At 44.1% G+C, this 12,696-nt stretch overlaps 1 protein-coding gene across 1 annotated transcript; it reads right to left on the reverse strand.

Annotated features, from left to right (window-relative positions):
• Nucleotides 1-1,541: 1,541 nt before the first annotated feature.
• LOC143638471 (G-protein coupled receptor 83-like) lies at nt 1,542-4,997 on the reverse strand. Its single transcript, XM_077106378.1, has 4 exons — nt 4,539-4,997; nt 3,810-3,935; nt 2,567-2,700; nt 1,542-2,193 (listed from the first exon to the last, which is right to left on the reverse strand). Exons 1-4 carry the CDS (start codon nt 4,995-4,997, stop codon nt 1,542-1,544), a joined length of 1,371 nt encoding a protein of 456 aa, XP_076962493.1.
• Nucleotides 4,998-12,696: the final 7,699 nt, after the last annotated feature.

A 12,696-nucleotide genomic window follows, 5' to 3' on the forward strand; every position in this document is an offset into this window, starting at 1 on the left:
GATTAATACATTAAAGTGAAAATGGAAAGAAACAGAGATTAAAGTACAATTAGATCTTTTTCTCAGTTTTTTGCTTGACCTAAAAATGGATGCGACACTGTAGCTAGTGTGGAAATTTACCAGAGATATTTGGGGTTATGACTTGGAAAAGCCCACCACATCCTGTCACCAAGTGGGATCACACAAGCCAAAAGTTAAGCTCCAATTAATCTGTGTCATGCTCCTAGAGACTGGCTCACCACTTCCCAGGGGAGATCTTAAAGGACATTGAGAATATGTCGTTATTAACTTGAAAATAATTAAGATGAGGAGAAGAAAGTTAAAGTTAATGAAGGAGAAAGAAATGCAAGCAGAGGCATGCATTCATTCTAACCAGTTAATGATAACCCACTCTCAAAATTTCTAACAGGTAGCAGAGTGTCTGTAACATTACAGCACAGGCAGAAGTAAGAAATAAAAGGTAATGCAGGAGGAATGAAGAAAGATGGAGGAATTGGAGGAGTGCTGAAAAACAAAAAGCCCTAAGAAGGATGAGGGAGAGGGGGGAGGAAAGAGGAGGATAAAGTTGAGGAGAGATAAGGAAAACAGAAATTGGGGAAAGGAGCGAAGAGGAAGGAGAAAAAAGGTGGGTAGGCATAGGAGGAAAAGGGAAAGGAGGGGAATGGAGGAGAGTAGGAAATAAAAGATGGCAAGAGAGGTGGGAAGGAATTTATAGAAAGAGGAAGGGTAAGAGAAGAGAATGAGGAGAGGGAAACTGTGGAACAGAGGGAGGAGGAAAAGATGGACATAAAGGCAAGAGATAGGGAGGGGGAAAGATATGGGGAGGACAACAGGAGATGAAAAGGGCAATGCCAAGGGTAATGAAAAAGGGCATAAAGAAGAGGGAGAAAGATAAAGAGCACAAGAAATTCCATTCCCAACCTGGCATCATCCTGACACAAACATCAGTGCCTTTCAAAGTGCATTAGTAACAATGTCTCCAGAATAAAGGCAGTAGTAGCCCAAGAAGGATGTAATATTACTTCCTCCTCATCTCTCCTACTGAGTTGAAATCCTCCTAGGCTAAAGATACAGGAACAATTGAAATGCCAGGGAGCACATTAGACATTTTCTTTTTCCTGAAAAAGAAAGGCAAAACCATGAGGAGACAGTGTCTGTAATATGGATAACATCATGCCCACTTGGTACACAAGAATGAATAGAGGAGATTGCTGACCACAAACAGAGATGGGCTTCCAAGTCAAAGTGGAATTTTTATTTAAGTGTCAGGGAAACAACTCTGATGAGTCTAGAGAGCTAATATCCTTAGTGTACTCAGTGTTGAGAAAAAAATAAATAACAGGAAAGAGGAAAAGGGGAAAAGGCAAAGGAAATGAAAGAGTGACTGAGACATATGATGGTTCACATATGGCCCCTACCCCTCAAGTACCAATCCCTTTCCTCCCTACCACACCCATGAGAAATGAATGAGTGTTTGTTGTTTTGGTCCCATCCTATCTCAGGTATTTTGAGGATGGGTAACCTATCGCGGTCTGGGCATTTTAAACTCTAGGCACTGTTGGATAGAGAAAGGAGACTTCCACTGTGGGGGAGGGAGGGGGACTGGGTAGCTCATCGAAATCTTTGAATCGTGGGAATTTGGGCACTCCGGGATTGGGATCCACCCAGGCAGGACGGTGGGTGGGTGACACAGAGCTCAGCCTGCGGTGCTCCCCCCTCAGGCGGCTGATTCCATCGAGCAGCGTCTTCTGGATTTCCATGATGACCTTCTGAACTTCAATCCGGAAGCTATCGCTGAGCCAGCAGTAGATGTAGGGGTTGTAGCAGGAGCTGCTAATTGCCAGCCAGTGGAGGAAAAAATACAGACCATTGTGACTTGAGATGGATTCACTAGACAGCAGCACCAGGTAGAGGTTGAGGGGGAGCCAGCTGATTGTGTAGACAAGCACCACCGTCATCAGCATCTTCAGGGTCTGCTTCTTCTTCCCACGCTGGCAGATGTAGGTATGGATATTGATGTCATCAACAGCATTATGGATCCACAGCTTCTTGGCCACATGACCATAGACGACCACCAGCACCATCAATGGCAAGATGAAGAAGAGCAAAAAGGTGCCCAGGTCAAGGTATTTCCATGTGGATTTTGAAGTATAGGGGAAACTGGGGAGGCAGGCAGTTTCCTCAGTAATGTTTCTAGGTTACAAGACAGAGAAAGAAGAAAAAAAAACTTTATTTGCCTTTTTCTTAAAGCCCACAGCTAGCTGTTACATTCTCAGTTAGTCCTTAAGGGGCATACATATTTAACTGTGTCTGCATTGATCCTAAAGCCCAGTGTTATGAAGCACGGAGCTCTGAGGTTCCCCTGATCCAGATTTCTCAAATAACATAAAGGAAAATTATAGTCCCCAAACAGGAAAGAATATGTCTAATAACCCAATGCCATGAGAGTACTTGGGAACTCTTATGATAAATTCCAGTTTAGGTGAATTTATTTTCATCTCCATGTTTTGAAATATGCTACTCCATGAGTTAATGCATGTGGATACTGAGGTCATGAGTTGCTTACCCAATTTCCACCTGGTAAAGTTTCTGGTAAATAGCATGTGGCAAAGCAGCACAGGTGCTCACAATCCAGATGATAATGATGCAAACATTGCCTTGCATTGGAGTAATCCGGGACTTGAGGGGATATAGCATCACCTAGAAGGAAAAGGACCCCAACCCAATTCAACAATTCAAATTAGGGTTACATATTAGCCCTTCATCAATTGAAATTCTGGTGCAAATTTGCAAAGATTTGGTAGGTAGGTAGAAAATGTGATTCGAGTACTAGTTCACTTGAAAACGGTATGACCTTTCTTTTTGATGAAAGAGCAACATTAGCTAATGTTGAGAAAAACATTTCAATGAGATGTTAGGAATCCTAGTAGACCAACTTCAAATTACCTGTCTCTGAGTTGGGAGTTTAATGGAGGAAAAGGATGGATGTCCAAAAGTGTGATTTATTTTTATTATTATGTTTGGATGTGTAAGCACTCCTCATACTTCTTCACCCCTCCTCTCACCTAGCTCTTTATGCCCTTTCCCTTCTACTTCCATCCCCTCCCAACTTGATCCCTCCATGACCACTCATTCCTTCTTCTCTCACTCCCTCCAAGTCTCCTATTTCCCTCCATCTCCTATCACTGGATCCTTCCAAGGCCCCTCCCATTTGGCTCCAGCCACAGGCCCTCCAATCCCCTCTTTGCCCCTCCCACCTCATTCATTTTCTCCCTCCCTCCCAACTCATTAACTATGTGACCCCTCCCAGCTTCTCATCCCCTCCCCTACTTCCTTTTACGTCACTTCTGACCCTCCTCCCAATTTTTTCCTCCCCAACTATCTTCAATTCCTCAGCCCTCCCTCACCCCCACCACCCAAACTCAGCCCACCACCAGCCCTGAAGCCACACCCACCTCTGACTCATACCTTCCCTCTTTTTTTTTTTTTTTCCCTTAGCTGGTCCTGCAATGCAGCAAATAAGAAATGTTTTCCAAAGGGGGAGAGCAGTTTTTTTTTTTTTTTATTTGTCTATTGGCCACATCTCTGTTCCCATAGCATTATATCAAAGATGGTAGCATTTTTATTATGTAAGATTTAATTTCATGAAAGTCTATATTTCCTCATTTTGCAATTCCCCTCAACTGTACATATTCATTCACATATATTATATCAAGAAACTCAAAGAACATTCCGGATTATTTGTGATCTTACCTGACTCTATTTACCTAAGAAGAAAATCTATCTTTTACAAGATCTGAGAAACATACCCGATGTCGGTCCAGGGAAATAGCAGCCATGCTCATCACAGTTACATAGGCACAAGAATACTGGGCAAAGCGACTGAGGTGGCATGTCATCTTCCCAAACACCAAGGAATTACACAGATAGCGCACCTAGGGGAAAGAATGCTTCATGAGCCACACAGCCCTGGATCCACTATTCTCACAAGCCCCAAAACACAAGTAAAAGAATCTTTGCTTCACCAAACTGTTGGCCTTATTGTCTCAAAAAAACAAAACAAAACAAAAAAAATATTTCCACACTGCAGTTCTGCTCTTCCCATCTTCTCCACACAAACAGTCCGGTTTGGAGACATAGACGCCAAATCACAAAATCTGTTAAACACCTTCAAGTCCAAGCACTTCATTTGAAATGTGGAAAAACTGAGTGGATCTTTGTGACAAAACTCAGACTCACATGTCAGACAAAATCTCATCTGCAACAGGTCCCCAAGTCTCTCTCAGCCTCTATCAAGGCAGCAGATTAACTCAGCAATGCACCTACAACCCTGGCTGTCTCATTTTGCTCCCCCACCCCATTTCTAAACCCTTTGCAATGTCTCTCAACCATTTTAACCTCTGTGCAAACGTTCTACAAATCAACCCAACCCATTCCAGCACTTCCTCCCGCCAAACATCTCTCTCTGCTTCAAGTGTAAAGTTATACCTTAACTTTCTCCCTATTCCCCAGGTCGCCTTCCTCAGAACCCAACTTACCATGGTGAAGGGGGAGCTGAGAAGAGCCAGCATCATGTTGGTCACGGAAATGTTGACGACAAAGAGGCCGGTGGCGGTGTGCACCCTCTTGTATTTCATAATCACATGGTTTAAGACCCAGTTGCCTATGATGGCAGCAAAGACCACTATGGTGTACCCTACCACTAGCCAGAACTGCACCTGCTCATCCTGAGACACCACTTCTGAAGCTACGGGACCCGACGTGTCGGCCAGGTCGCCGGTGTCTGGCATCATGGAGAGCACGGTATTGCGGCCGGCTCGGCCAACTGCAGAGGCGGCGTTGGAAATGGCCTGCAGCACCTGAGAGGTGGTGGAGGTGATCAGGTCATCAAAGCCGCTGGGCACGCTCAGAGCTTCAGGGGTCAGCTCATCCCCATAGCTCATGGTGCCGGGGTTTGGCAAAGATCCTTGGGGCAATTCTGTGGTTGGGGCGTCCATCCTGACGCCTTTGGAGGACCGTGAGGTCCTTAAGCTACGGGGTCAGGAAGTGCCCAAGGAAGGAAAAGGGGAAAGTGAGGCCCTCGACGGAGAGCCCAGCAAGCTCTGCTCAGTGCGCTGAAGCTCTGAGCTAAGAAAGGTGTTCTCCAAGGTGTCTGAAATGGGGAGGGGAAAGAAGCGGCTCGGAGTGGTCAAGTGCGCAGAGCTGAGCTGGGCAGCTTAGCGCTGAGCCGAGGAACGCGGGCAGCTCCAGATGCTCCGCTGCCTGGAGAGCGCAGGCAGCGCCCGTTCTGAACTGGGGACAGCGTCAGGCGTTGCCCCAGCCCCCTCTTCCTCTCCGCAGTCCTGGGTCTTTCTGACTCAATTTCTCTGTCTGCAATCAGTCCGTAAGTCCGTCTGTCCGAGGCCGGCCCGCGCTGTAAGCAGGGCGGAGCCAGGCTCCGCCACTAGCGCTCCGAGCGGGTGCCGGCCGCGCCTTCTGCAGCCGCCCTTTATAGAAAGTCGAGGGGCCCGCGCGGGAGCCAATGGGGAGCCGCGACTGAACGCCCGCCCTGTCCACCGGGGCTGGGGCTCCAGAGCGGGTGGCAAAGTCTTCACCGCTCCTGTCTCCTGCCCCCTCCTTTCGCCGCTCCTTCTTCGCTCTTCCTCCCCTCCTGCTGCAGTTGGGAGCCCGGACTTATGGGTTCTTTCTGCTCGCACCCCTACACACACACACACACACACACACACACACACACACACGCATACATAATCTATCTCCCCCTTACTCTTTCTTTTCTGCACCAGCGCCCAAGGCACCGGCTAGGAGCTGTGGCGCAGGGGATTGAGAGGGGGCTGCGGAGACTGCCGTGGCGACTGGACAGACAGACCCATGGTCTGACATACAAGGTCCAGCAGCCCAGGCAGTCATGGGGGAGAGTGGTCGCCAGGAAAGGCCTGCACACATTTGGGGTTTCACAGGCAGGGGGAAGTTGAAGAACCAGGAGGGAATGCTCTAGAGTCTTTGCCCAGTGAGGGTCGCCTGGAATGGGGTGAGCCAGCACACTGTTCTGCTTTCTCCAGCCTCAAACTGCGTGCAGTGACCCTGGAGTTCTGAGTCTGGCCTCAAGAGACACTGCATTCTCCTCCGACACCCAGGAAGTACCACTATGGGAACTGGACTGTGGCAGGTTAGTCGGAGGCTGAGGGGGCATCCCCAAGGAAGGTTTAGAATTTGGAAAGCTTCTGTAAGTCAATGCTGTCAGAGTCAGAAGCAGCAGAAATAAGGAGATAGAGCTCAGTCGTGGGGTTGCAGTGGAAAAGAGGTTAAAGCTGGTGGTCCAAGGCTGTCATTTTTCACTTGTGAATTTAAGCTACCTCCTAAAGGAGTCTTGGGAAGGGGGCATTTGATCCATAACTACAGCAACTGAACTGCCTCCCTAGAGGTCCTTGGAGGCTGTGAAGAAAACAGAAAACTGAGCCTTTCGGAGTTAGTGTCCTTTCCTTATCACCCACTCCTCTCCCAGTAACTAAAGGTAGAGAAACTAAGGCTTTGGAGGGAGAGTTTAAGGAATGTCACAGGAAAGAATTAACTAAAGCACCAAAACTAGAAATTAGAATTGAAGAGCCTGGCAGTTCAGAGTGCTCTGCTATGCAGCAAACTGTCACTCTGAGAAATCCTGGTGTTTGTTTCAACCAGTCTCATGACTTCCTAGCCACCCCCTACTGCCCAGGGATGGTGGAGATCAGCAGCTGCATCCCTCTTCTAGAGAAGCCAGAAAGGGAGCCCCCTGATGTCAATAATGTCAATAACTACTTATTAAGGCATACATAGAAATTCATTTATCACCATTATTATCATCATTATCAAAATCATCATTGTTTTCATTTCCCAGGCATCAGAGATTACCAAGCAGTCATGATGGAGGCAAGTAAACTTCTATCACATGTGTGTACAGGCATGTACGCCTATTTGCACCTGAGCCACATCTTGCTTCTTATGGATTAAGAAAGTAAGGAAAGGCAAGGCAGAGATTTGAGAGTGTTGCAATCTTCCTGAGGTGCTTGTGAGGAGATGGAGTCTAACAGGTTAACACTGGATAGCTCACCAAAAATCTAACTAAAGCCTGTTTTTTCTGATTGGGAGTTAAGCCTTCCAAATGTAGACCTAGGCTTGAAGAATTTATGTAATTACCAGATAACTTCTTTTAAAAAAGAAAGAAGAAAAAAGAAAAAAAAAGATAAAACAAGCTGTTTTGTTTGTTGACCTACAGAGTTGAACACATAAATGCACACATTCAAAGGGATTCATAATTGTTGACTCTAACATACAGATCCTTCTTAGGGCAGGTACTGAGTCACTAGCTGAGAATCACTGATCTCCAGTTTGATTCCTCTGCAAAAGTTTTCAAATTACTGATCTCTAGTTTGATTCCTCTGCAGATGTATATGAGCTGAGTAACAAGGGGGCATTTTCTCTGTGACAGGCTCTGAGATCGCTTCCTGAGCACCCAAAAGGGCTTAAGATGTGGTAGGGGAGTAAAGGGTAGGTTGACATCTAGTCAAAGACTAGTCTTGCTAAAATCTAACTGAAGCACAGAGGAACAGTGGGGGGGGGGTAGAGTTTTTGTAGCATAAACAGACATGCAGAGGCAGGATCAGGTTTACTAAGACATGGTCTTGTGCTTCACCAGACTATTAAGCTATTAACTATAGACTTTGTCCTCATTGTTCTCTCTGAGCCAGATTTCTTGCATGTTTCAACAGGGGGTTGAGAACGCCTCGTTTCCATAGGACAAGTGAAGATTCCATACAACAACATTTCAAGAAGCAAAGAAGGAAATGATGCCCATTATATCTCACTAGTATTCTCAAACTTTTGACACCATAGCTCTCTTTATGCATCCCAGATCCTGATGTACATGTGAGCTCTTTTTGACCCACAATTCATCAAAGTCCATGAGCTACCTAGGACTTTCTAAGGCATATTTAGGTAGTCAGGACTCCGAGGGCCAGTAAGCCCATCAATATACCCAATCCACCCATGGAAGAAAGGGCTGGGGACCAGAAAAAGAAAAAATTCAGTATAGTTTCTCTTCAGCTGCTTACAAATGCACTACAGAGAAGGACCCACAACCAGGAAACAGTTAATTCCAGGCAGGTTATAATGTGCAGACAGGAACTATAGGAACAAATAGTGCAGGATGAGGGCAGAGGAGGCTTTGCAGAATGGCTAGCATTTGAGCTAGAATTTAAACAACCAAAGGACAGAAATGGTCAGATATGAGGGAGAGCAAGAGGTTGGAACTTCGCTCCCGGAAAGCAGGAGTAAAGACATAAAGAAGGGAAATGCTCTTGGCTTGTTCCGGGGACAGGAAAAGAAGAGGATGTTTTGAATGGAGAGTTTAGTATCTGCTGTTCCTATGCGTATCTCTAGCACTGCAGTCTTTTCTGAGTATTTCCATGGAGATAGTGTGGCTCAGAGTTGAGGAAAATAGTTATATAGCATGGCTGATGGAAGAAAGAAGCTCCTTGGCACAGTAAGAGCCAGAATAAGCACATTCTCTCATGTAATATTTTCAAGTTATATGTTAATCCTGCTCCTGACACACCTCCCGCCCGCCCTCTCTTTCTCCCTCCCTCTCTCTTTCGTCCCTCTCCATTCTTCCTAATAGAATCAGACACTTGATGCTGGAAAACAAAAATTCAACAGTTCTCTGGTGGTTTTAACTTTCTCTCCAGGGCTTGAGAATGAGTCACAGTATCAAAACTAAACAATTGTCCAGGTTTCAGGACCAGGGAGCTCACTTTGCCCAATGCTCCCCATGCCAATTTTATGTAGTTATAAAGATATTATATAATATAAATATATTTCTATGTAGTTATAATATAAAGATATTATATAATATAAAGATATTATAAAATTCTGTGTCTAATACAACCCAAATTCATCTCTTGGAGCCTCTGAAATCCATTCTAACCCTGCAAATCACAATAAAAGCTGCATCTCAGACAAAACAGTTCCAATTTTTTATTTGTATATCTCTGGAGGTGCTCAGTCTCCATCACTACAGACCATTCACTATCTGCATAGCTGCATTTCATATGGAGTATCCTCCCTTCTAAAATCACCACCACTTCCCTCCTTTATCTTCTGAGTCACAAATGTAAAATCAAGCAAAATCATATAAACAACACACCGAAAATCTTTACATCTTTTACTATAACTTCTGTGACAGCACATACCTTAGTTCTCCAACCCACAGTGAAGACCTCAGCTCTCCCCAATGGAACCCTAGATACCCCAGTTCCTCCTTCTCAAATTCTAACAAGGACAGGAAAATGTCATACCTGTTTCAGTCTACCTTAACATTCCGTGGTTCTTAAGTAACATTTTCCTTTCAATCCTGGTGTTCAGGGAGCCAGGAAGAGCTGCAAAGTTTCCCTTGCTCTCAAAAGCTACAAAATCTCACTGAAACAAGAAGCCCTGCTGCAAATATATTCTCTGGTCCTTATCTTGCCCCTTACCATGTTTTATATTGCTTGATCTAACTTTGGCTTTAACTCTTTATTAATTTTTGATTGCCCTGTTAGTAACCCAACTCCCATTCATGCCTGTCTGCTTGAAGTACTACATAATGTTTGTTTCCTATCACCTATAGATAGGCTTACTGCTGATGGTCCACAAATGCTAATTTCCTCCAAAATTCCCCCAGACTGGATTTTCTTTTAGTTTGGCCCCTCTGGTAGAGAGATTGTATAGACTTGTAACCAAGGCATTCACACCCTTTGGATACTGTGCCAGGCTCACCAGCCTGTACTACCAGAGCCAGCAACTCCTAATGGAGATAGTACCCTTAGAAGTTTGGCCCACTCTCATGCAGGGAATCAGAGCCAGATTCTGATTTTATCTCCATTATCTCATCTCCCTGCTGTGCTTACAAACAATCCATGATTCCTCATACACAATTTCACAATTTTCCAAGTCCTAATGGTGTCTTTACAAAATACCCTACTGTCCTAGTTCCCTGATCAAAGACCATAGCCAAATGTACTTCTGCCTAGGGGTCTCAGAGAGCTATGACAAGTTATTGTCAATGCAGTTATGGTCACAGGCAGCTCTAGAAGTTTATCTCTGCAGGAGTCCATGAAGTAATTTAATAAGTCTGACTGGGAAAACCTTTTAGTCTGGTGCCCAATTTTCAGAGAAGGAAAAGCAACTCCACTATCAAGAAGAGGCAAATAGAAAGAAAAGCCTATGGTGACATCAATGAGGACAGAGATTACCTTGTTGTTGCAAACTGTTGGAGTCTGGGGTAGTAGAAACCAAAAAGACTACCCATTGTGAATTCTTGAGTTAAGGATTTCCATGGTGGTCGATTGTACTTTCTCTTTACCTAGCAAAGGCAAAAGGCTTTTATTTGGGGAGGGGGGTATTGGGGATTGAACCTAGGGGCACTTAGCCACTGAGCAAGATCCATACCCAATTTATTTATTTAGTTAGTTATTAAGACAGGGTCTCACTAAATTGCTGAGGGCATCACTAAGTGGCTGAGGCTGGCATTGAACTTGCCATCCTCCTGCCTCAGCCTCCCAAGCTGCTGGGATTAAGGCATTCCATCCTTAAGAGATCACTCAGCCTCACCACATAGTCCTCCAGAGAAGGGAGTTGTCACTATAGTGCTACCTGTTCTACCACAAACTTGAGATGGTTCACTCTCTATTGAGCCAAAACTTGCTTTCCACAGACTTCCAACATATGGCCCCACTTCAGTTCTCTGAAGTCACACATAATCAGTGTAATCACTCTGCCTCAAACCTACCTTTCATATATTTTAAGACTGAATCCATGTTTCCCTGTAGTCTCATCTTGTCATGATTGTGAGGTAGACAAAGCCTTATAACTTCAAGAGTGTTTGAGAGGTGAATAATCTCTGTTAATTTAGAGAGGAAACAGTGAGGTGGATAGAAATCAAGAAAAGCAGCACCATATGTCTATTTGGAAAAGACATGACTTCTCCTGGGCTACCTTCTTCTTGGTGTATATTTCAGTTCAATGAAGGCAATAAGTGGTAAGAGACATGAAGGAGGAAGGGAGGAAGGGGTAAGATAATTGATCATGGAGAAAGTGTTAGCAGGGGGCAGGGGAAGCTCTCTCTCTCTCTCTCTCTCTCTCTCTCTCTCTCTCTCTCTCCTCTCTCTTTCTCTCTCTCAGAGAGGGTCAGGAGGGGAAATAAAGTGCATACTTGCATAAAAATCTTAAGATCCCAAATTTTAAATTAAGCTAACTACACTTACATGTTAGAGAGTTAGGGAAGACCATGGAGAGAATACTGGCTGGGATTCTCTGTCCAGAATCTAACATCTCAAACTTAAGGGCTTCAAAGTAAGTACAAAAGTAAATACAAAGGTTTTTAAAGGAGTTAGTGAAGCTCTGAGATCATGTATGCATGTGTATGTGCATATGTGTGTATGTATGTGTATTGTGTGTGTTTACCTAAGAAAAGAGACTGGAACTTTTTAAAATATTTTTTAGTTGTCAATGGACCTTTATTTATTTATTTTTTCATATTCAGTGCTGAGAATTGAACCCAGTGCCTCACACATTATACCACCAAATGCTCTACCACCAAACTACAACCCCAGCCTACAAGTCCAGAACTTTTAATTGAGCTCCACAAAGGTTCAACAACTCAGAACAATAAATAAAGAAACCCATTGTACTCCAACTTTCCCACTCTCAGGTATCCCCACCAACAGTTGGAATGCACTCTCCTTTATATATCTACACTGACAGGCAGTTCTTTAACTATGAATCCAGCCCAATCTGTTAGGATAGCTCTGTATGTAAGCAAGTGGCAGCCCTTCTAAGAAAATGAAATCTGTCTCTCTCTGTCTTTCACCTATGATTATAATTCTGCTCTAAAGGCTCTAGTAATCAGCCTAATTTATTATCTACATGACAGTCTTTTATCTATTTGAAGACAGAGATTTGGATCCTTACCTCTTTCTACAGGTTAATCTTAGCCATTTTCTGCCACTTTCTCAAGGAACTGTGGTCATAGCAATGATAAAATCTTGAGAAAGTCTGAGCAACAGGTATAGAGAGGCAGTGTTCAGAGACCAGCTAATGTAGCCTCTTCTGCATTAATAGGGAAGAACTGAGGCTCAGAGAGAGCTGCTGACTAGAGGTAGATAGCTCAGAATTCTATTTTCCTGCACTATTTTTCTTTCCCCTCTTCCCTATTGCCATTAAACTGGAATTCAGGAATGATATACATGTCAATTAGCACATTCATTTCCATTGAGGTAATCGTATTCCTACAGGATTTAAATCATTAAATCAAAGCAATGGAACTGGCAGCGAACAGAGTTCTAAGCATACCTTCTCATACTCATGGACACTAATACCAAGAAAGGCTATAGCCACAAAGGATGAGTCAGCCCTAGAATTCAGGTCCACTAACTGCTGTCTACTCTAGAGCTCTTTTCCCTGCCTTCAGTTTCTGTAGTTTGCTATCCTTGTGACTGTATGCTTTATTTCATTGTTATGTCTATGTATCCCTCCCTGAAAAGAAACAAGGTTTTGTTGGTGGGTGTTGTATAATCTTCCTTGGCATATAATAGGCCTTCTATAAATAAAAGTTGAATGAATAAATGAATATTTTAAAATAAATAAAAAATATTTTTTTTGCCACTGTGACTAAAAGACCTGACAAGA

Source organism: Callospermophilus lateralis, chromosome X, assembly GCF_048772815.1.
Source record: "Callospermophilus lateralis isolate mCalLat2 chromosome X, mCalLat2.hap1, whole genome shotgun sequence".
In the NCBI taxonomy this organism is placed as follows: domain Eukaryota; kingdom Metazoa; phylum Chordata; class Mammalia; order Rodentia; family Sciuridae; genus Callospermophilus; species Callospermophilus lateralis.

What these genes read in the sequence shown, in the direction of transcription:
- LOC143638471 (XM_077106378.1), bottom strand. Translation starts at nt 4,997, where the DNA reads ATGGACGCCCCAACCACAGAATTGCCCCAAGGATCTTTGCCAAACCCC. An exon ending in TTTCCCTGGACCGACATCGG is followed by an intron (nt 2,701 to 3,809) that starts GTATGTTTCTCA and finishes TTTTCCTTCTAG; the next exon opens with GTGATGCTATATCCCCTCAA. An exon ending in CTTTACCAGGTGGAAATTGG is followed by an intron (nt 2,194 to 2,566) that starts GTAAGCAACTCA and finishes CTTGTAACCTAG; the next exon opens with AAACATTACTGAGGAAACTG.